Genomic DNA, 23126 nt, shown 5'->3' with positions numbered 1-23126 from the left:
TGATGATGGTGTTGTTTGTGGTAGCATAGGCAAGATAAAGAAAATAGTCGTGGTGTGAGGAGCAGTGATGGCTGGCATTAGGGGAGTGACTCTGGGACGCCAGTGATCACTGTCTAGCCTCCTGGAGGTGTCGTGGGACCAACTAGACGAAACACTGGTGAAAGGAGGTTCCCACCTGATGACCCCAAAGACATGTTAGTTATCGCTGCTCATTAGTCTGTACAGCTAAATTAATAGTTATCATAGGACATGTTAAGCTTAGGGAGCTATTCACTGAGTCTGGTCCATTTTCTGTAGCACAAGCTTTGTGTTTATCTTAAAGACAAAGACTGTGCTGTAATTTTGCCTATATGTACTTGTAAAATTATCACTCATAATCACTCAACTCTATTTCAGTCAGTCAGTCAGTCAGTCAGTCAGTCAATCATCTGTGATTATAATTCTCATGATGATTAAACTGTTCTACCTCTCTCTTAAACACTGTCAGCAGATGTAGGAGTGGTGTTTCAAATCACTCACCACATGTCAGTCTCTCACAGCAGTCCACTGTGCGGTTCACCAACACCTCACCCACCTTGGTACAGATAACTGGTTCTTGAGTGGGACATGTGAGAGGCTTACACTGAACACTCAAAGTGTTCTGATCACAAACACACTGCTGACAGCCACTCTGCCAAGTCTCACCAAGCTGTTTGAGTGATGGAACAGAAGTGTTGTTATGACAGCAACAAATACACTGTGAATAATAAGAACGCAATGTAGTGTTTTCATGCAAGGTAGCATACCTGCTTGGGTTGGCCATCAGGTCCAGTGCAACCTTCAACATAAAAACACTGAGTTTACCTGCACATTCATTCAATCACAAAGAATTAGATTTTTCTTCACCAAAGAAAATGCTCTTACAGGAAGTGACACAGATGTCAGAGTTTGAACTGAATAAAGTCATCCCCTCTAGGCAGAAGCATCCCTCAGTGAATCGATTAAAGGCAGTGTTCTGTTCAGCTTTTTCTCCCTGGAATTGTTGTGCATACTTCTCATTGTATCTAAATGTGAAGACAATTGATGGTGAAAATTACACATAATAATTTCAGGAATAAAATGATAAATGATGTGTATAATGCAGTGCTAAGTATTGATTGATTGATTTATTTTTTTGTCATGCTAGCAGCGAGGCTTTAGGGATAGCAATGTCTGTCTGTCCACTACTTTGGCCCAGGATGAAATATCTCAACAGTTATATTAATTGCCATGAAATGTTGCGCAAATGTTCATGGTCCCCAGATGATGAATACTAATGACTTTGGTGATCCTCTGACTTTTCCTCTATTGCCACAATACAGTTAACATTTGTGGTTGTAAGTTAAAATGTCTCAACAATCATTTGATAGATTGCCAAGACATTTGATACAGACATTCATGTCACCATCAGGATCAACTGTAATCACTTTGGTAATCACTTGACTATTTTTTCTAGCACCACCACTACATCAAAATTGGAATTTGTGGTATATACTTTGGTTTATGACCAAATATCTGCTTAACGTCAGCATGTTAGCATTGTCATTGTGAGCATGTTAGCATCCTGATGTTAGCATTTAGGTCAGCTTAAGTACAGCCTCTCAGAGGTGTAAGCATGGAAACTTAGCCTTGTTAAATTACAAGCTGCTGACATTATTTAATTTGTGATATTGCATAAATAAAACTGAGGGATTACCTTGCATTGCAAGTTGGTACAAAGCTTGGTCCACAAGGCTTGTAGACTTTATTTTCTGGACATTTATATTCTACAATAAGAGAAAGTGGATTTAAACATGAAAAACAAGGTAATCAGGACATCTGAGAATAACATTATTTGATTTCTACTGAAACAAAACCCTCCTACCACACTGTCCATTCGTGATGCTCCTCCAGTCTACACAGACAGATGCTTCAGCACACAACATTGCATATGCTTCCAGACTGGAACAACCCACAGTGGAATTTGGCATGTGGCAAACATCAAATTTACAAGCCTCATAAAAGGACTCTGGTGCGATGACTTTGTGGCATTTCTCAAACACCCTTAATGTACAAACCGAAAGAAAGTAGGGTGTTATATCGAGTTATACTGCTGAATGAAGTGATATAATGTGTTCATGTTTATTCTGTAAATCCTTACTTGCTGATCAAAATTTCACAGATATCAGGTTTGCAGGTTGTTGGTGTAGGTGTAGGTCCTGGTGTTGGTGGAAGAGACGGTACCTCACAATATGGCTTATTCTTGTCGGGTACATGCCAGTGATTTCCCATCTCAGAGCATGAGGGATGAATCTGGCCATTTGGTAATCTGCAGTCATTTTTCCTGTTATTGTCACAGGTACCTTGTGAAAATAAATATGAACATGGCAGATATTACAACTCATTTGTTACATTTGTTAAATCCAACGGCAGTTACATCTATGAACGTAACATGCACCCTCATTTGCTTTTCACAAAGTTTATGCTAACAAATTGTTATCAGCTTACCACACTGTCCCTCTGTGTTGTTGTGGAAAAGGGTAAATGGCAATTCAATGGCGGAGCTAAGTCCTTTGAATGTCACTTCTGCATCAATTGCCGGGATTCTCAAAAAAACATGAATTGCTGTACTTGTGATGATGAAGTCTTTATTAGAGTAAGTTGGGAATACCCGCTTGCCGTTGATGTGCACCTAAAGAATTGTAACATTTGTAAGAGTCTTTCTAAACAGGTCTCAGGTTTATTCAGATTCACCATATATAACACAAGACAAAACATTTACTTCAGATTAGCATTGCATATCATTTGATATATTCAAGTTTTTTTGTAGCCATAGTTACCAAGTTTACGGTCTTTGGGATTCTCTCCTGTGAAAGATTAATTTCATACTCCTTGTAAAACACAGTCAAGGCTTTAGCACAGGTCACAGTTCCAGAGGCATCACAGTTTTCATTGTCGATGAGAATCTTAAAATTGTGTTTGGGAATGATCTCTTTGACCAGGACGTATGTACAATTTTTCTGGAAACTGTAGTCTTGACCATCAAATGTCTTATAATGAGGATCTCCCCAGACAGAACAAACACCTGTAAATATTAGATTGAGATAACATTGCATGTTACGTCAGAGAAAACTATATATTGCGTTTTGCTGCATGAATGTGCAGCAGTCTTATGATGCTGCTTGAACGTTAAAATGTTTTCGTCTGAGCTTACATCTGCAGCTGTAGTGAAAACAGCAGCCTGCTTCATCATAGACCTTAACTGGTTGGTACCCATTTTCGCATACAGGCATGGTCACGCTTTCACATGGCACATGTTCTGTGATTACTTTACCATCGTCACATGTTGCTGTGGTGCAGTTGTTTGACTTCCATGACTCGCCATGCTGTAAATGGCAAAGTAGTGCTTTAAGCAAACTAAGAATAGCAAAAGAAATATTATGTTTGAGCCCCCTAAGTAAATATATGCATATTTCATTTTTAATATATACATCTATAATTTTGTGAAATTCAAGAAACAAGGGAAAATGTACTTAGTAAATATAATGGTAAGTTGAATTGCAGTATATGCAAGTGTTATGTCTTTTAGTGACATATAAATCGCTGAGCAATGTCATATTACTTACCTGTAAAATATTTTATTTTTTGGAGCTATTTGTTTATTTATGTGTTTGTGTAATATCTCTGTCTGGTTTTGTATGTTGTGAGTTGTTGTTATGGGATGCTTGAATGTGTTTTTATGTTGTCTGTTAATTATGTGATTGGACAGAACAGCGTCACCTTTGATTAAGCTAACTGGGACCTTAATGAATGAAAGGAAATTAAATAAGACAACAATTGGCCTTTGTTCTAATGTGTTCAAAGTAAATGTTTATATAACTGAATTTGAATACCTTTCTAGGCGGCTTTAGATATGAACAGTCTTTGAAAGGCTTCAATGTGGATCCTGTCATTGTACTGACTACAGTTGAGCCACTTTGTGTTGTAGTGGCAGGGCTTAATGTGGTGGTGCTAGTTGCTTGTGGAGTAGTGAAGTGACATGGTGTAGCATGCTTCTCAACACTGCATGTTAAACTGCAGTATGCAGTGAAACACCAGCCTTCTCCATCAGTCTTGTTGTACATGAAACTACCTATATGGGGGGAAAACAATGAAGTTAGATCAAAAGCCAGGGTTGCTGTTGTCCTTTTAATGCATTTTTGTGAATACAAGTCTGACCACATTAATGTAAATAAAGTGGATGCTTAAATGCAAAGTCTATGGGGGAAATCAATTTACTCTACCATATCATTCCAACTAAATCATAGATAAATATTGCTCCAATTGATGCATGTTTTGACCACAGCACCAGTAGGGACGAGGTAATGACCAAACTGTGGTCACTTATCCCTCCACTATGCAGGCTAACCATTAAAGGTAACTATTGCATAGATAAGGATGAAAAAACCCTTTATTGAACTGAATGAAGCCAATTGTGTTTGTTAGCATTTGTGTATTGCCTGTATACACATCAGTTTTATCATATTTGTGGACTCTGGCAACAGATCTCAGGGCAAATAGGATTTGACGTTAGAGCACAAACATGTCTCACTTAAGGTGTTCTGGTATGCTACATGGTAAGGAGAAGTGTGACTATGACCAAAATATCATTTTACTAGTATGAAAACCAAATGATGACGAGCACAAACTGAGCACATTACTTACCAGGAGAGAAAATCTGATCCAGGTACTTGCAAAAACATAAAGTTGTTCTGCCTGAAGCTGAAGAATGAGAAGTTGAAGGTGTTGCAGTTGGAGTTTCAAAAGAGAGCTTCTCTGTCGTTGAGGGTTGGGTAGTAGATTTTCCTGTGGCTGTGCTGATTTTTTCAGTTGTTTCAATAGGTGTTTCTGTGGTAGATTTCGTTGTGGTTGTGGGTCGTTCACTGATTGTGGAAGTTGCAGTTGACTTTTCTGTTGTTGCCAAGGTGGTGGACTTTATTGTACTGCTGCTTGTTCTGGTGGACATTTCTGTGATTGTTGTTGTTGTGGGTTTTTCTGTGATTGTAGTTGTTGTTGTTGTTGTTGTTGTTGTTGTTGTTGTGGGTTTTTCTGTGATTATGGTTGTAGTGGAGGTGGGTTTTTCTGTGGTAATGGTTGTAGTGGAAGTGGGTTTTTCTGTGGTTGTGGTTGTTGTAGTGATGGTGGGTTTTTCTGTGGTTGTGGTTGTTGTAGTGGTGGTGGGTTTTTCTGTGGTTGTGGTTGTTGTAGTGGTGGTGGGTTTTTCTGTGGTTGTTGTTGTGCTGGTGGGTGTTTCTGTGGTTGTGGTTGTAGTGGTGGTGGGTTTTTCTGTGGTTGTTGTGGGTTTTTCTGTGGTTGTGACAGAACTAGTGCTGGGCTTTTCTGTAGTTGTTACTGATGTTGTGGAGGACCTTTCTGTTGTAGTTGTTGGTGAAGACTTAACTGTGGTTGAAGGCTCACAAATGTTAATGCAACATTTGACTCGTATTTCATAGTCGTTACAAATAGGAGGTATACCTTGATCTTTGTTATGACAGATTAGTCCATTTGTTGGGTCGCATGTTACTTTTTGTTCCAAGTCTTTCAAAGGTATATCTTTGTATTCTTTTGCTCTACATTCAATTTCCAGAGGTTTACTGCAAACATTTAGATCTGGATAAGTAATTTTGTCTATGGTTTCATAATCTCCACCATTGTCAGGGTAATCATTGTTTATCCAGTCTGACCAATTACAACGAAAGCAGTCAATGGTTGTTGTGTTGGTTGGTGTTTCTGTGATTGTTGTAGTGGTGGTGGGTTTTTCTGTGGTTGTTGTGGGTTTTTCTATGGTTATTACAGAACTAGTGCTGGGCTTTTCTGTAGATATTGTAGTTGTCACCTTACCATGTTGTTTTGTATGTGGTGTTGATGTAAGCACTGGATTTGTAATTACTTTAGCAGTTGTTGTGGGTTTTTCTGTGATTGTTGTTGTTGAAGTGGGGTTTTCTGTGGTTGTTGTTGTGCTGGTGGGTGTTTCTGTGGTTGTAGTGGTGGTTGGTTTTTCTGTGGTTGTGGTTGTTGTAGTGGAGGTGGGTTTTTCTGTGGTTGTTGTGGGTTTTTCTGTGGTTGTTGTTGTGCTGGTGGGTGTTTCTGTGGTTGTAGTGGTGGTTGGTTTTTCTGTGGTTGTGGTTGTTGTTGTAGTGGGTTTTTCTGTGGTTGTTGTGGTTGTTGTTATTGTTGTAGTGGTGGTGGGTGTTTCTGTGATTGTTGTTGTAGTGGGTTTTTCTGTGGTTGTTGTTGTTATTGTTGTAGTGGTGGTGGGTGTTTCTGTGATTGTTGTTGTAGTGGGTTTTTCTGTGGTTGTTGTTGTTGTGGATTTTTCTGTGATTATGGTTGTAGTGGAGGTGGGTTTTTCTGTGACTGTTGTTGTGGTGGTGGGTTTTTCTGTGGTTGTTGTTGTTGTAGTGGGTTTTTCTGTGGTTGTTGTTGTGGATTTTTGTGTGATTATGGTTGTAGTGGAGATGGGTTTTCCTGTGACTGTTGTTGTGGTGGTGGGTTTTTCTGTGGTTGTTGTTGTTGTTGTTATTGTTGTTGTTGTTGTTGTTGTGGGTTTTTCTGTGATTATGATTGTGGTGGAGGTGGGTTTTTCTGTGGTTGTGGTTGTTATAGTGGTGGGTTTTTCTGTGGTTGTTGTGGGTTTTTCTATGGTTATTACAGAACTAGTGCTGGGCTTTTCTGTAGATATTGTAGTTGTCACCTTACCATGTTGTTTTGTATGTGGTGTTGATGTAAGCACTGGATTTGTAATTACTTTAGCAGTTGTTGTGGGTTTTTCTGTGATTGTTGTTGTTGAAGTGGGGTTTTCTGTGGTTGTTGTTGTGCTGGTGGGTGTTTCTGTGGTTGTGGGTGTAGTGGTGGTGGGGTTTTCTCTGGTTGTTGTGGGTGTTTCTGTGGTTGTGACAGAACTAGTGCTGGGCTTTTCTGTAGTTGTTACTGATGTTGTGGAGGACCTTTCTGTTGTAGTTGTTGGTGAAGATGTAACTGTGGTTGAAGGCTCACAAATGTTAATGCAACATTTAACTCGTATTTCATAGTCGTTACAAATAGGAGGTATACCTTGATCTTTGTTATGACAGATTAGTCCATTTGTTGGGTCGCATGTTACTTTTTGTTCCAAGTCTTTCAAAGGTATATCTTTGTATTCTTTTGCTCTACATTCAATTTCCAGAGGTTTACTGCAAACATTTAGATCTGGATAAGTAATTTTGTCTATGGTTTCATAATCTCCACCATTGTCAGGGTAATCATTGTTTATCCAGTCTGACCAATTACAACGAAAGCAGTCAATGGTTGTTGTGCTGGTTGGTGTTTCTGTGATTGTTGTTGTAGTGGGTTTTTCTGTGGTTGTTGTTGTTGTTGTTGTGGATTTTTGTGTGATTATGGTTGTAGTGGAGGTGGGTTTTTCTGTGATTATGGTTGTAGTGGGTTTTTGTGTGATTGTTGTTGTGGTGGTGGTCACGGCCTCACTTGTAAAACTTGGAGTGGGAGAGATGAGATTTGTTGTTTTGATTGTCATTTTTGTCGTTGTTGAGGTAGTTTTTTCTGTGACGCCAATAAAAGTAAAAGGGTAAATCATCAAGTCATCTTTCAAAAGTTCAAAATTCACTAACTAGGAATCTTCCACTCTTATGATGTGAAAGTGTATTTCTTACCAGATGTGCTGAAAGTAAAGGCTGTTGTTGTTGATGTCTGGGTGGGTGGAGTTGTAGGGCAGCTTCCTATATTTCTGGTAATATTTCCATCTTTCCCACAAACAGCAGTGATACAGGTTCCATCTCCATCATGTGTGTCATAGACCTTATCTCCATACTTGTATATATGTCCTCTATATGAACAAGTGCAAGCTGCAAAAAAGAGAAGGCATCATTCAAATCTTTATTGTTTTCATACCATTCATAATATTGTCTTTTCAATTAATTTGTACATTATGTAGCTTTGTCATTGAGAACTGAGGCAATCGGTAAAACTATAACTAGGGGTGGGCAATATATCAAATATAATTGATGTATTGCAGCTTGTCTCATGTGGAATGAAGGAAATGACAAGTATAAATTGCCACATAAGTCTTGTAAGACACCGACATTAAAGTCACATAGGCATTTCGCTCCTTATGCTTTCTCCTGTGGTGGTCTCTCTCTCACAAACACTACCCCACCCCTCCAAAGGTTTCGGTTTTATGCAATGTTGCTAGTATGTCTATTTTGCTGGAAACCTCGCATGTGATGCTTGAAAAATAGGCCACTCTAACCTTTTAAAATGGGAGCTGAAATGAAAAACGAAGACCTTAGGGTGAAATTTCTTTCTCAAGGAGTCTTGTCATTTGGTTATGTTTTCTCCCTTTTTGCAAATTTAAAATTGTTCTAATAGGAACGACTAATGAATATACAGCAAAAAAAGTATGTTTTAATTCAGACAAATGTTGCAAGGACTGGAATCATCATACTCTTGCATTTTATACATCAAGGTATTAAATTGTGCAATTATGAAGTGCTTTATAGGAGATTTCAAAATATCAAGATATATATCATATATCATATTGCAATATTATTTGTATATCACCCAAAACTAATTATAACCATAATAATGTTTATGATTCTCACCTTGGACATCATAGCTGCAATTCACCTTTGCTGAGGAACAATAACTGAAAGATAAATGAAGGAAGAAAATGTATCTTGAAAATATGTACAGTGTAAACAGACTGAATGTAAATTTTTAGCCTTATGTCTATATTTAATGTTTTCTGTCTCATTTCAAGTTATTTTCACAGTTACCTTAAAGTGGCAATCGGCAACCTTTCAGCTTAACTCCCCTTGCATTTCCAAGTGGTATTAATGTTGGTGCCGCTGCACAAAGACTGGCTCAAATATAACTGAACATAGTAAGTTTAACTACTGCTTATTTTATGAAAGGCCACCGGCAGAAAATGGTTTCTTTGTTTATATTATCAAATGGACAATGAATCAAAGATATAAGAATTTAGAAGAACAACAACTTTTTAACCTTTTAAGAATTTGAACTTGAAACCTCGATCAGTGCAATGATGTAGGCAGAGTAAAACGCCTGGTTGTATTAATAAGTAGAAATAAGGCCAACTGAGTGTCGGTTTGGAGCTCTCTAAGAAAGCCATCGGGACTGCTTTTACTAACCCTATCAATCTATTTACCGACCCTCTCTCCAGTCCTGGTGGATAAATCCAGGGCTGAATTTTTGTCCTAGTCCAACCATGGCTTTCTCCATCGAGTTAATGCCTATCTGAGGTTCACTCTTGTTTTACCTCAGTTTCTGTCACTCTCTGTCCTCACCTTCTTTGCCTTCTCCTACAATAAGGCTCTTTTATTTCACCAGGTTTCCACAGTTACTGATGACTACTGGGGAAAACAAAGGATCTATCCTCTTTCTGTTTTGGTTGCACAGCAGCAGACGTGCTTTTTTTGTGCTGTAAATTGAGTCTTAATTTTTTCATGAAGTTTTATGCCCAGTGGCGGGAAGAATTGCATAGTGGAAGCTAGGCTTATAGGGAACCGATCTAAATGCAGATAGCATCATTATTCCTTAGCTATTAAATTTTGAAATCAACATTTACTTTACAATGATAAGATGAAGTAAAAACTTGTCTATTGCCACTTAAATTTCTTTACTATATAAATACATATAAGGAAAGCTACTGTAATAGTTTTCACTCTATATAGTTGAAGAACATGACTGTGTGACACAAGTGTACATTATTTCAGTATAACAGCTTTTAAAAAATGTATAGGTTATCATTAATTATTATTGATTAATAATGATAAATAATTATTAATTTTTCACCAACTCTAGCATTACTAAGGAAGTTTTCTTACCAGTTGTGACAGTTTTCCTTTGGAGGCATGAATTTCCCATCTTCGTAATGTTTTCCTTCATCATCATAGCAGCCACATTGCTCCTTTGATACACACTTCATGGTAGCTTCATTCAAATAAGGTCTTTCAGGTGGGCATCTTGGATAGCACCCTTAAAAAGTTACATGTTAAATTAAACTGCAAAACTAGAAAAGAACAGGTGCTGACAAGGTGCTGCTAAACCGCCTCAGTAGAAAAGACCATTCATGGTCAAATATTTCTCTCTAAATAATAGTAGCCTTAATTATACATATACTATCCCTTTCATGTCATTTGTACCTTCTAATGCTGGGATTTGATTGTAGCATATTCCTGAGGGATTCCTGCATGTCTTCATGCAAGGTTTTCCACAAGGCTCATAGTGCCATTCACACTCTCCATCAGGGTTGTAAAAATCACAGAATAGAGCTAATGGAACAAAAGAAAGGGACATTAATATAGTTATTCTCATACTTAATTAACATTAACTATGAAACCTTTATAATACAATGAGTGTCAGCTTTAATTTGAAAACTATATTATTAAAGGTTCTGTAAAAGAGAGACTATGTTCTATGTAAAGATTAGCTAAGTGTAGTAATGGCGTCCTTAGCAGACAACAAAGTGTGTGTGTTGTAATCTGAGTTTCTCTGGTCTTTGTTTTGGTAGCCAGCAAGGGCGGATCTACAGGGCGGGAAGGGGGGGCAGCTGCATCCCCACTGTAAAGCCTTGCCCCCCTAACTTTTGTGTTTTTAAAATTGTACGAAAAACAAACTGCCACTATGTTCACAAGCTTCCCAAAGCACTGAATCAAACAATGAATTGACCAAAAGTGAATCACTGTAAATGTTATCTTAGGCTCCTCAAATACTTAGCCACGGCCCTGCATCAAACGTGCAGAGTGGCGTTCACACACAGCGAGAGAAGAAGACAGCATGCTGGAGAGACCAGGAGGGTCAGAGCAGGCCACAGAATGAAGAGTGGAAGAAATAAGTGAAGAAGAAAAGGAAAAATAAGAAATTAATGTGAAGGATAAAGATGAAGTTTCAGATTCAGAGAGAGTGACAGAGGCAGGGAGTGATAAGGAGGCAGATGATGATGATAGGGAGACAGAGGGTTCAGCTGGACCACGGTATGTTGTTGTTTTATCTAATGTGTTGCCCTTTTATTTAGTTTTTGTCCTGTGTCAGTCTATATTTTTAATCCTGTGCCTGTTGCTTTTATCAGAATGTCAAACTGAATTTTTTAGAAACTACAATCACTTGGGTAGTGTGTTTATACTGGGCATGATATAACAATAAATAGTTTAAAAGTATTTTTGTGGATCTTTTGTTGAATCCATTAACATATACAGTATATGGGGATTCCCACATACTGTCCTCCCATGCCACCCTGCCAAGACCTCTTGCCACCCCTCTGTCACCCCATATAGATTTTTCTAGATCCACCACTGGTAGCCGGTCTAGTACCAGTAATAGTTTGTGCATGAGTCCCCTCCGTGAGAGTAATTTTGTGCAACCATGAATTTGTTCAGCAAATGTTGCTACTGCTAGCTGGCTAACTGCCAGCATTGCTGTGCAGCATGTCACAACAATACAAGCATTGGCTAATGGTTGTGGCTGGATTGTTTATTGTCGGCTCTCATGTACACGGTAACTTTATTCAGTTGCGCAACTTGTGTGTTTAGTGGCTGCTTTCAGTGTGCTCTGAGATGCTGGTGGTCTAGTGCGACACCTAGTGGCCGTGACAATCCTTTACAGAACCTTTAAATTCCAATGCTGATTCTGACAGATGACATAATACATGGTAATATTCATTTATCTCCTCACAGAAACACAAATAAAACACGTACGGCAAATTGTGGGAGTCCTCCATTTCACACAGGCCCTGGCCTTATTACAGACTGCTGCATAGGCTGCTACTGCTGAGCAGAAACACTCACAATCTCCCCCTGTATTGCAGGCGCATGTGTCTCTCACACAGGCATCATAATAGCTTTGGGAATCCACCTTTTTGAAGGAAGCCATTGTAAATGCAAGCAGAAGCTGAATTGTATTTTCCTTGCTAGTTATACTTAAAGCCATTCTGTACACCTGAAACTAATTACAATGACTATATATGCCATGTGACATTCATTGGCAGTTTTCTTACCTTTGAATGGCAGGCAGCAAATACTTCACTTTTGATAATGCTGCAGTGTTTTAATGCCCAGGCCTGCCTGTGTGAGTACAGACTGCAGGGATTTTTTAGCTTGTCTGCATTAGGACAGGTAGGCGACACTTTCCAGCTGTTCCCAAACTCAAGGGCTTCAACCACAACTTCTTTGTTTCTGGTGGTGAAATCATTCTTGATGTTCCCATCATAATTCCCACACAGACCACAGACTCTGCCCTGGTATAAAATGAGATCCGCTTACTTTGTAAAATGATAACCTTATTAACATGTATCTTACTTGGCTACCTGTATATCTGCTCACTCACCTTGAATGTGGAGCTGAGTTTGATCATCAGTGTTGTCTTTTTATTCCAGATGACAACAAGGCCATTCTTTGCCTCAATGACAAGATATATACCCATAGTGCTGATGTGATAGGGTATGTCCACCCCTTTGCTTTGCTCAATAACTCTGACATTTTCTTCTGAAAGAACAATTTCTTTGTTCTGAAAGAAATAAAACACGCTCATTGTAGTCCCATAAAGTTATAATCAGCATTCTTTTAAAAGAATTATTTAAATTGCATATAATAGTGTTAAATACCCCTAAGTAGAGCTTGATAGCAGTGGAGCAGATGCTTTCAGTTGTTCCACATGGGATAGTCTCAGTCACGACCCTGAAGGTGCCATTCATATCGTCCCCACAATAATCCTGCAAGATATTGATATTAGTATGACAAGATTGATTTTTGACTAATCACAAATACTAAACAAAAATATGTGCTATACCTGAGTGAAGATGTAACCACAGCCCCCATTAAAGGAGAATTTCTTTTCATCAAAAGTGATGTAATGCCCTTCTCCATATATGGTACAGGTTCCATCACATTCAAGATCTGTACACTCCCATTTTCTGTTTTTGCAGGTGCTATGATTTAAAAGGATTAATTAATGTCCATGTATGTCCTCAATTTAAAAAAAAAAAAAAAAAAAAAAGTGACTACAACAGAGAGCTGACACAGCATTTCATCAGGGTAAGATATGAAAGCTCACCAGGTATTGCAGTCCACAGTGACAGTCTGTCCAGAATCATAAGACTGTCCATTATAAAAGCAGGGACAGTCCTTCTCCTCAACACAGCCTCCTTTACCATCTGACATCAGACCAGCAGGACATACACAGCCCGAGATACACTGTGTGTTGACCTATACAGTTTAATAGTAGAGTAGTTAACATGTGATTCTGCTGCTTTAGCATACATGTATAGAATATTCATTAATAGTAATGCGCTAGTGTTAGTGATATTCTTACACATTCTGTGTCCAGAGTCTGACAGCTTTTTTGGCACTCTGATCCCTTGTCACCTGGCTTTGCACTGGAGCAGCTGAAGAAAACCATTGGATTGGCGCATGCTGATGACAATGATAGTGTGTTACAAAGGACATCACCATATAGCTTTCATACTTCGCTATAGTAGGAATACTATGATGGGGTGAGTGCTTTGTACCTACATTCATTTTTGTGGATTCCTGTACAGTTTAATTTTCCACCATGGCAGGAGCTAGAATGCATAGAAAGACAAACAAGGTGGACAATGAAGAGAAATACATTTTCTTGTTAATTCTTGCCAGTTGTTGCTCAGTTTCTTGCTGATACTAAAACTCAAACAGTGGTTCCCAATTGGTCTATCCTTGAGGATCTGCAGTTTTCCTTAGGCCACGTTCAGACTAATTTGTGCCCTACATGAAAGAAACGCAGACCTCTGACTCATTTGAATGCAGACAGGCTGTCAACACAGTGGTGGTGCTAACACAGGGGCTCGGGCAGACCAACAGGGTCACTGAGTCAAAAAAACATGGTCTTTGTCTACACATAGGCTAACTTGACTGCAACAAACAGAAAACTACATTGACATAGGGAAGTTTAGTGATTCCAGTTCAACAGACACAACAGTGTTTCTGGAAATGCCTGTGTCCAGTGAAATCAATCCCTTGAGAAGAAAGCCATGCTGACACAAGGTCAAACCCCTGGATCTTCCTCCTGTCCACTGAACCGCTGTATTACCAAATTAAATCAATACCATTGCAATAAAAAGTGCAATTATGGATTAAAAACCATCAATATTGAAACTATTGCATCAGCAATTAGCAAATTCAAGCTTACATAACTCTTCTTACAGCATAATATGTCAATAGGCCCAATAACATCAATAGAGGGCTAAAGCATTTGTTTTGTTGAAAATAATAGAAGAAAAGGTTTAAGAAAAGTTGTTTACAAGTTAAACTTAAGGCAAGGCCGGTAAGGATCGCACTTCACTGAGTACAATATACTGAGGGGTTTTTGGGTTAATCATCACTCGCTTGTCATGTTTCTGTCAAGCAGTTAAGTTGTGGAAAACACTTCCACCCCTGCAATTAGCAGTGGAGATCCCAGAGGGTCTGCCACAACATGAAGGGCAACCATTGCTGGGCTACTTATTTTGAAATGCTGCACTCTTTAATGCAGCAAGTCACTATTTAGTGATTTTAGTTTTAAAAATAACACTGTACTGGACGTACTCTGCACTTTAAAAGTGAATGAAGTTGACCCACAATTCACTCAGGAGACTCTGGCTGAGAGGTTAAGGCGCCAACCATTAGCTGCAACATCTCCGGTTCTTCCTCCTGCCATGGACCTTTGTTGCATCGTGTTCACCACCTCTCTCCTCTCATTTCATCTCACTACGATCAGCTGACTAATAAAATGCCCAAAATATTACAATAAAAAACATTGTTTTGCTTAAATTTTACAAGAAAACTTGTGAAATCCTCACCAAGTTTGTCCATGGACCCTGATGACGTGCCTGGGCCGCACCACTGTGTCTCCCATATGACAAGAGCATTGTGAGGCTGAAACACACTCCCCCTTCTCATTTAGGTAAGTTCCTTCAGCACAGCCACAGCCATCAAGTGGAGTAATTTCAACCTCACATGTTAAATCTGACTGACTAAGAGAGCGACAGGTGCGACCACAGCTTTTCATCTGGTAGTCGTACACCAAAGTAGAAGGGCAGGCACTTGTGTATTTCTCTGTTGAAAGGAAATATATCGCTTAAGGTTTGAATACTATAAATAAACACCAATTTCCTTTATTGCACATTTTTATATTTTGAGTAAAACTTACGGCATGTGGTGTCCCTCCATCCATTCAGTAAGACACCTTCAGCAGCACATGCATGGACATAGGACGATATGGCAGCACACATGCACTCCTCACTCTTTTCACAGGCGCAAGTATCATAAATACAAAACTGCAGAGAGAAGCGGCAACAAGCTTAATGAATAGTTGAAATGTACAGTTGTTCAATAAGCAACATAACACAAATACATTAATACACACACATTAGACTGTATACAAAAAGAAATCACTGCTTACAGCCTGATAGTTTTCTGGGTTTATTTCAGAATGGCACTTGGCAAAAATCCCCTTTGGGTCTGACAGCAAGGAGCACCAGTGTTTGGCGTATTTCTCTAAAAGAAAGCAAATAAACCTGTTTACTGATAGAGGGCTTTGAAGAATGACAATAAAATATGGAGCATACTGTCTGCGACCTACCCCTGTCAACGCTCAAAATGCAGGGGTCCCCTAGCATGTTTGTCATATCGGGGCAGCTTGTTTTGGTCTTCCATGTGTTGGCAAATGTCCCAGCCGTTCCCTCAATCAATCCATTTGTGGTTTTGAAGTCGTCAGCTCCAACATCATTAAAATCTCCACAAAGGCCTGAAAAAAGATACTTTGACTTTATACTCACTGAAGTACTCACTGCAAAAGGTTGATGTTTTATACTACTATCAAAAGTGCTCAAGAATTAAAACACACCATTGAGTTTTCCCTTATTGGACACACTGGCTTTGATGTAGATCTGCATAATGGGTGTGAGCTGAATCTCAAGATCAAGCCCGTAGGTGGTGTGGATAACAATGAAGAATGTCGATGGGCTGAAGACTGTTATGTCATCTGTGAAGGAAAAAAACATTTTCACATTGAATAAAGAGACTTTTACTTTACTCAGCAATGTCAACATCTAAACATACAACTAACAGAACGGGTCCCTCACCCATGAAAAAAGGCAGTTGAGAGACCATTTTGTTATAAAAGAACTGTCCGTTGGCTTCAACTACAATCATCTGCTGCGGGAAAAAATGACAAAAAAACATCAGGAAACATATTTCCACACATTACACGTTATTAAGAGAGAACCATAGTATACTGTAATATTACCGTGTGTTTTGGCAGCATTAGAGTGACTGCAGACAGGCAAGTTGATTTGTCTGATTTTTCACATTTGACCAGGTCACCAAGGACAGTGAAAGTCCCATTAGTTTCCTAAAGTCAAGAGGATTGAAATATATTTGATTACAAATTGTTCTCTTATTTACCTGTACTTCAATTTTGTGTACAAAGGATAAATGAATTAGTTTGAATTCCTAACCTTGGAGAGGACATAAGAGCAGTCTCCATGGAAAGTATATGTTTTGTCATCATAGGTGGAGATGTGGGAGCCCCCCAGTATGGAGCAGATACCAGGACAGTTCAAATCCTTGCAGCTCCACTCACCCTTAGTACAGGTGCTGTCAACAGAGTATAGTTAGTTCAACCGGACAGACAATCTTAAATACACATGTTGTAAATATAAATATAATGAAGTTAAGAAAGTGATTACCATTCATGACATGCCCTTGAGTATGTTTCCCCTGGTTTGTATGGCTTGCCATTGTGTAAGCAGGAGCACTGATGGACAGCAACACACCCACTTTGTGTAATGTCATCAAAGACAGTCCCTTGGGAGAAATATAATGACATGCTTAGTTCTTAGACAAAAAGTAAAATGCTCTACATTTATATTGCAAAATATTTTGCACTTATTTTATTATCAGTGTCCCAAATGTGCAGAACACCGTAGGTGTCATGGGAAAATTACCAAATAGCTTTTCAATTACTTAATTTGTGTTCTCAGTCAATAATTTGTTTGCACAGATTAGTAGAACATAACAAACAATATTTTTGAAATATTAACACATGTTAAAACGTTTTGACAGATAAAAGCAGACTAAATATTGAGCATATCCGTACAAAATTAAAACAAAACTGCATTTAATACAAGCACCTCGTTTAGATTTCACTGTCCGTTATTTGACAACTGACACCATTTACAGTATCTTGCAATACATTAGGCAACAAAGTAATAATTATGCACCTAACTGATTGCAGCCAAACCTATGTCCAATATACTGCAGCATCGCAACTGTATAAAGCAGTGGCTCTCAAAGTGATCTGTGGCTTGGGGACCCCTAGGGGTACCTGGGGTTCTTAGGGGACCCAAGCAAAAGAGGAATAATTTATTTTCACTATAATTCCCAACGACAGAATGTATGACTATTTTGGTCATGGGTTACAAACAATTTCTATAATAAAACATCTAAAAGCAAAAATCTTATCAAATGGGGGTCCTTGGTCTAATGTGTGTGAGTGTAGGGGACGTTGAAGTGAAAACATTTGATAACAGTGTTGAGGGGACAAGGAAATGGGCGGACTGGGTTCATTACAACAAATAAATGTCTGTGATCTTAATGTTTATAGATCGTTGATGCAATAAAATTCGGATGCACCAATTTTCCTGTAGCCAGGCTAGATACATGGAATACAATGATAATACCTTTACCCGAAATCAACTATGAGAGGGCAACAAAACTGAATCCTACAGGCCATTTCAATAAAATCGTATTTGAAAAGATATGACAGGCTAATTTCTACTAGACAGCAGCTACAGCAGGTTGAGAAATACAGAGCCAAGATTTATCATTTTAGTAATTTTAGTTTCTGATTGTTTTGGTTCTGCTGATTTGTTTTGTCCTTATATCTGCTGTCTGTCTCATTGGGCTCATGTCTCACCCATGTCACCGCTATAGTCTACTGGGGCCGGCCTCGTCTAGCAGCAGCATCAAAGGAAAAGCCAGTCTCGTTTCGTAGAATGTTTTCATCCATGTTTTTTACGCACCGATACACAAGCTAGGGGTTAAGTCTGCTGGACTCTTAACATGATCTGTGCTGGTTTTAACATCAGGGAACTTACCGGGTGGACAGAAGCATCCATCTATGCAGTGATCCTCACACATTTGGCTTCTGTGGGGGTTGCTGCAGGTGTCAGTACAGGGACTACCACATTCTTTGTACTCCATGTTGAAGGGGCACGTTCTTGCTGTTTAGCACATAAAAAAAAATGCACATCAGAAACACTGATTTTGATAAATAACTACCCTGAACCAATTGAAGCTTGAACATACATGTGTTCTTGGTTGCTGCTCTTACCACATAGTTGTGTGGTTTTCCATTGCTGTGGTTTCCCGCCTGTGTGAGCACACTGACGGGAGTATTCTGAGATGGTCGAACACAAGCATGAAGTGCTGTTGCTCTTACAATGGCACAGGTCCTTTGCACAGGCTTTGATAAAGGAGTCAGTATCAATCAGGTTTTGACAGCTGAGGAAGGCAGGTCCTGACAGCAGGTTCTTGCAGAGGTCTTTCTGTGGGTCAAAGTATATGATGTATTTAAATTGTACCTAAATGTTGTGTATGAAATTATATAAAACAAATCCATTTTCACATACCTGGTCTGCGCAGGTCTTTGTAGCTGTAGAGATTTCTTCACAGTTTTCAGTGGGACCATTGACTTTCCAGACCTCCCCATAATCCTCAGGAGTAACAGAATCCCCTGTAGGAAAAGAAAGAGTTTATGTAAAGACTAATTTTGTACAATTCCGTTTCTTTTAAGATTTATTATTTAGTATTTACCTGCTCTGATGAACTCATCATAAATCTGGACTCCGTTGAAATCACCACACAGGCCACATGTCTGATTCTTGAATTTTGCATCCAGCTCAACCTTTAAACCAGTGAAAATTAGATATGAATAAACTTGACAATTAGTATTATTTAATTTTTGCTTGTCATTATTTGTAGTCTGATGAAGCTGCCTTTCTTTTTTGTGTTCTACTATACCACAAAGAATTTCATCATCTACTGGTGAAGGACATGCGATTCAGTCACACACATTTTGTATACAGGTTATCATCAACACAGTGTGTCAGGTTCAGTGCAGTCATAGACAGAAGAAATGTCATCGAGCAAGACACTGAATCTTCACAGTTCTTTATTTCACCTTAATCTGTTCCCTAATCTCTGGATTAGCAGTCAAATGGAATATTGTGTATGTATTTTCAGAGCTCAGTATATACGCTTATTTGTAAGCTATCAAAATAATCAATATCAGATATCATTTATACGCAGGGGTGAAAACAGGCCGGTACGGTCCGGTACTGCGTACTACTAAAAGATTCAGTGGTGGTACGCAGAAGGCTACCGATGAAAGGTGAAAGCAGCTGTCTGCCCAAAACCCGCATTCAAAAAAAAAGTCACGGTCACATTTTCAGCGAAAGACACACACACGCGCCAACGTTATGTCATGACTAATATCGTTTAGCAGGCATATGTTTGTTGTAAAATCTCCCGAGTAAAATGTGTAGTAGAATATCTTGTTATGTTTCATGATATTCTGTCTTATTCCAACAATACAGGCAGCTGTTCAGACAAGCTGTGTGTGAGACGACGATCAGGGATCACTCTGCAACTCACTCTGCAACTCACAGCGCCTGAGAAAAGTGCCTTTGATTTATTGCTCTGGCGCGCTCGAGACCACGGACTCTATTCATGTCGTTTGCACCGGGACAGGATGATACGAAGGAGTACTAGGGCCATGGATGAGAAATAATGAGGGGAGGAAGATTTTTTTCACCATGCACTTCGAGAAAAAAGTCGAACTGATTCAGAAGAGGAGGATTTTAATTTTAATTTTGCCTTTCGAGATTAAAGTCGACGATATCAAACATGTTATTGATAGCGTATATTATGATAATAATATTTGGCTCATAAACACAGTCTAGTTGTCAGCATTAGGACTTTGAAGAGATTGTGCCGAAAACTTCATCTGTTCAGAAGGAAAAACTACACAAGCTTGCGAGAGGTGGCCGCATTTGTGCAAACTGAAATAGCGGGTAATGGACAAATGCAAGGATATCGATAGTTACACCTGCGTGCAATTCAGAGGGGATATTTTGTATCACAAGACACAATAAACCTGTGGAGCTCAGGCGGGCGCGGCGTCTGAGACGCAGACATCCATCCAACGCGCTGTGGCACATGGATTCGTACGATAAGCTGAAGCCGTACGGCATTGCTATCAATGGTGATATTGATGGTTTTAGTCGCTATGTAGTGTGGATGGAGGCTTACAGAACAAACAACGACCGCAAAGTAATAGCAGACTACTTCATCACATCCATTGCGCGCTTGGGAGGAAGCCCGGAGCGACTGCGCGCTGACAGAATACTCCTTCGTAATTAACCATTGAAACAAATCATTGTTATACAGTGTCAAGTGTTTCTATTTTCTTTCTACTCCAAACAGATATTAAAATATTGAATGCTTCTTTTTTTTTGTCAGGGATACATGAAGTCCAGGAAAGAGGGAAACAATATGATTGAGTTAATATGAATTAACATACCCAGAGGGAGTCTTCTTGATTCCACATGATGACCAAACCCAGCTTTGCCTGGATTTTGACATATGAGGCACTTCTTTCAATTGAAATGCCAGCTTGGCTGAATGGTAAAGTGACACTAGAGAGGGCCAAAATAAAATCATCATAGTAATAAGATGTGATATTAAACATTGCTGTAACCAGTAATCAGCTGGTAATGAAAATACACATTATCATAACAGACTCACAGTTTATCATCAACTTTGATGGAAGTGTTGGCTAATTCCACAACAATCCCCTCAAGTTTCATAGTGACCGTCTTGATGGTGATGACCCCATGTATCTCCTGTCGCTGGAGCTGTATATCGAAATCCTCATAGCTGCCTTTACACTGGGATGCGAGGATGTAGTTGCAAGTGAAAGGAAGCTGGAAGAAATCTCCATCGAAAGTCTTGAAATGGTAGTTTCCCCATGTACTGCAGAACTGGTCGTCGTGAGAGTGTCTCACTTCTAGTTTATGAAGAGAAAAGCACTTATTTTGTTGTAGTTTAAATTTTAAATGATGTTTGATTTGTTATCTTTCATCTTAAAAAGAGAAAAAACCCAGTTACCTGTCATCACTGGCATTTTAGTCACTGACTGAACCATGACTTAAAAGAGAAGAAAAACATTTTTACAGTCAGTACACATTATCATACTGTCAGATAAAAGCGGTCTATATTTATATTTGCATTGTCCGGTATGGTCATGGAAAAAAAAAAATCCAACAATTTAAGTTGACTGTTTTGAATTTTAGGATATATATTTATAATTGATAGACACATTTAATAAGGTTTTCTTTGTGTCTCATTCAGCAGAAATACCAGTGGTGGCTGCAGGTAGTCCAAGGCAGAGGGTGAACCAAGGTATCACCCATTCAAGTGGCATCCTGGCTGTTCTCATGATCCTTGTGTGGTCCCTGTCCTGAGATGGTCGATGGCTCCTGAAAAGCCAAATGGTACAGCACAACGTCAATGACCTGTAATATACCTTGCTGGATGTTTGCAGTTTAGGAGGAGATATTTCCCTGGAAGCCTTTGTCTCCACAAAGATCACATACGTTTAAGAGATTGCTTGTATGCATCTGTCTGAGTCATAAAGCATCCTATCAACCACTCTTAGGTTCCATAGCACTATTTTCTTTCTTTGGTAAACATTAACGTGTCAGCTAAGCTGTAATTCATTTTCAGACGATGATACTTTGCACTGTATGCCATTTTTAATCCATGTCCTGTTTCTTGAGAAAGCAAGATTAGTATTCATGCATACTTAAACAGGAATCATGTATTTTACTCACTGATCCTTTGCATATATGGTTTGTGCCTCTCTATCTGTTAAGTAAATTAACAATTCACTTGCTCATTCATTGACTAAACATTTGACAAAGACTTAACAGACTTATGAAACAGGTATTGACAGTCTAGCAGTCTAGCATGCCCCTTTTCCCTTACCAGTAGCTTTCGCTGCTCTTAGATTAACACTTGAACGCAAAAACTGAACCGCTTTGCCAAATGACTTCAGCTACAAGCTACACATGAGAAAAACTATGTGTTAGATAATAGTAATGCCTTGTTGACTTCTCAGCCACTAGACTGGGGGCTAACTTTAGAGAAGTTTATGCTTTCTGAATTAGACTAACATGACGCCAGGATTTTTTGGAGTCAGGGTCTATTAGACGTCAGTTATATTGCACCTGAATGTGCTTCCACTTTGGCTTTAGCCTCCAGACGTGGTAGTTGCCAACTGGTGAGTGATGCGACACCACTCTTTCAAAAAATATTCCCTCATTTGGTGTTTGGATGGTTATTGAATGGCTGTCTATTGCATCTGTTGAAATCTGGTGAACGTGAAGCTCAAAATATATGATTCACATCATTTTTCATGCTTGTCAAAAGGCCATCTGTTCCATCTGTGTTGTGTTTCTACGACAGGAACATGTGTACAGTACTCTAACACACTACTTTGTTTAAAACAACTTAGTAACAGTCATCTCAGTGTGTTTGTGAAATGAGGAGTGTTACAAGTTAAATAGTCTTATGTCAATATATATTACATCCTGAACAGTCCTGCCTCTAATCAAAACTCTCTAAGGGGAATTTGGCAAATTGACTGCCCTCCCTGAATCAACACATCACAGGGAAATTGAACTTCCTCATCATACAGCTGTCCAACTGTGTAAGTGATGGGAAGCCATATTTGCCCTTGGAGGAGCTCCCATGTGAGACGCTATTTGAGAACATGCAAAATAACTTCATATTCCGCTTTAGTTTTGAGGAACCCCACAGAAGACAATGGATAAATGAACTTTAGTGAACAGCATTTCAAGTTTTATAAAGCTAAACACTTTTATAAATGCTGGGATGGGAGACTGGTTACGTGATCATCCCAATTAAATTGCATGTCGGCTATGCACAACTGAGTGCTCTGTTTAAACATCATCATTGCTTGGCTTTGCCTCAGTGCAA

At 39.0% G+C, this 23126-nt stretch overlaps 1 protein-coding gene across 1 annotated transcript in view; it reads right to left on the bottom strand.

The window, feature by feature from the left end:
• Nucleotides 1–21272, bottom strand: part of LOC111667023 (mucin-5B-like) — a 26929-nt gene extending 5657 nt beyond the window's left edge. The window contains exons 1-39 of the mRNA XM_023422588.2: nt 21234–21272; nt 20871–21132; nt 20647–20761; nt 18879–18969; nt 18695–18798; nt 18397–18610; nt 18161–18286; nt 16751–16868; nt 16520–16658; nt 16309–16413; nt 16145–16217; nt 15907–16044; nt 15643–15807; nt 15463–15557; nt 15211–15337; nt 14861–15116; nt 13560–13609; nt 13360–13460; nt 13102–13253; nt 12838–12976; nt 12653–12760; nt 12376–12555; nt 12047–12286; nt 11748–11904; nt 10197–10325; nt 9879–10029; nt 8634–8677; nt 7686–7877; nt 4702–7575; nt 3891–4129; nt 3212–3383; nt 2838–3082; nt 2506–2689; nt 2159–2360; nt 1883–2061; nt 1715–1784; nt 904–1043; nt 786–817; nt 520–688 (exon numbers count right to left, since the gene is read on the bottom strand). Of these exons, the coding sequence (XP_023278356.2) occupies nt 520–688; nt 786–817; nt 904–1043; nt 1715–1784; nt 1883–2061; nt 2159–2360; nt 2506–2689; nt 2838–3082; nt 3212–3383; nt 3891–4129; nt 4702–7575; nt 7686–7877; nt 8634–8677; nt 9879–10029; nt 10197–10325; nt 11748–11904; nt 12047–12286; nt 12376–12555; nt 12653–12760; nt 12838–12976; nt 13102–13253; nt 13360–13460; nt 13560–13609; nt 14861–15116; nt 15211–15337; nt 15463–15557; nt 15643–15807; nt 15907–16044; nt 16145–16217; nt 16309–16413; nt 16520–16658; nt 16751–16868; nt 18161–18286; nt 18397–18610; nt 18695–18798; nt 18879–18969; nt 20647–20761; nt 20871–21132; nt 21234–21270 (8314 nt within the window). The 5' untranslated portion in view covers nt 21271–21272. The remainder of the gene's footprint in view (nt 1–519; nt 689–785; nt 818–903; nt 1044–1714; nt 1785–1882; nt 2062–2158; nt 2361–2505; nt 2690–2837; nt 3083–3211; nt 3384–3890; nt 4130–4701; nt 7576–7685; nt 7878–8633; nt 8678–9878; nt 10030–10196; nt 10326–11747; nt 11905–12046; nt 12287–12375; nt 12556–12652; nt 12761–12837; nt 12977–13101; nt 13254–13359; nt 13461–13559; nt 13610–14860; nt 15117–15210; nt 15338–15462; nt 15558–15642; nt 15808–15906; nt 16045–16144; nt 16218–16308; nt 16414–16519; nt 16659–16750; nt 16869–18160; nt 18287–18396; nt 18611–18694; nt 18799–18878; nt 18970–20646; nt 20762–20870; nt 21133–21233) is intronic.
• Between the last annotated feature and the right edge of the window lie 1854 nt (nt 21273–23126).

This window comes from Seriola lalandi, unplaced genomic scaffold, assembly GCF_002814215.2.
Source record: "Seriola lalandi dorsalis isolate HSWRI2012SDOR001 ecotype SW California unplaced genomic scaffold, Sedor1 jcf7180002054682, whole genome shotgun sequence".
NCBI classification, from domain to species: Eukaryota; Metazoa; Chordata; class Actinopteri; order Carangiformes; family Carangidae; genus Seriola; species Seriola lalandi.
This window is presented reverse-complemented; position numbering and strand designations above follow the sequence as displayed.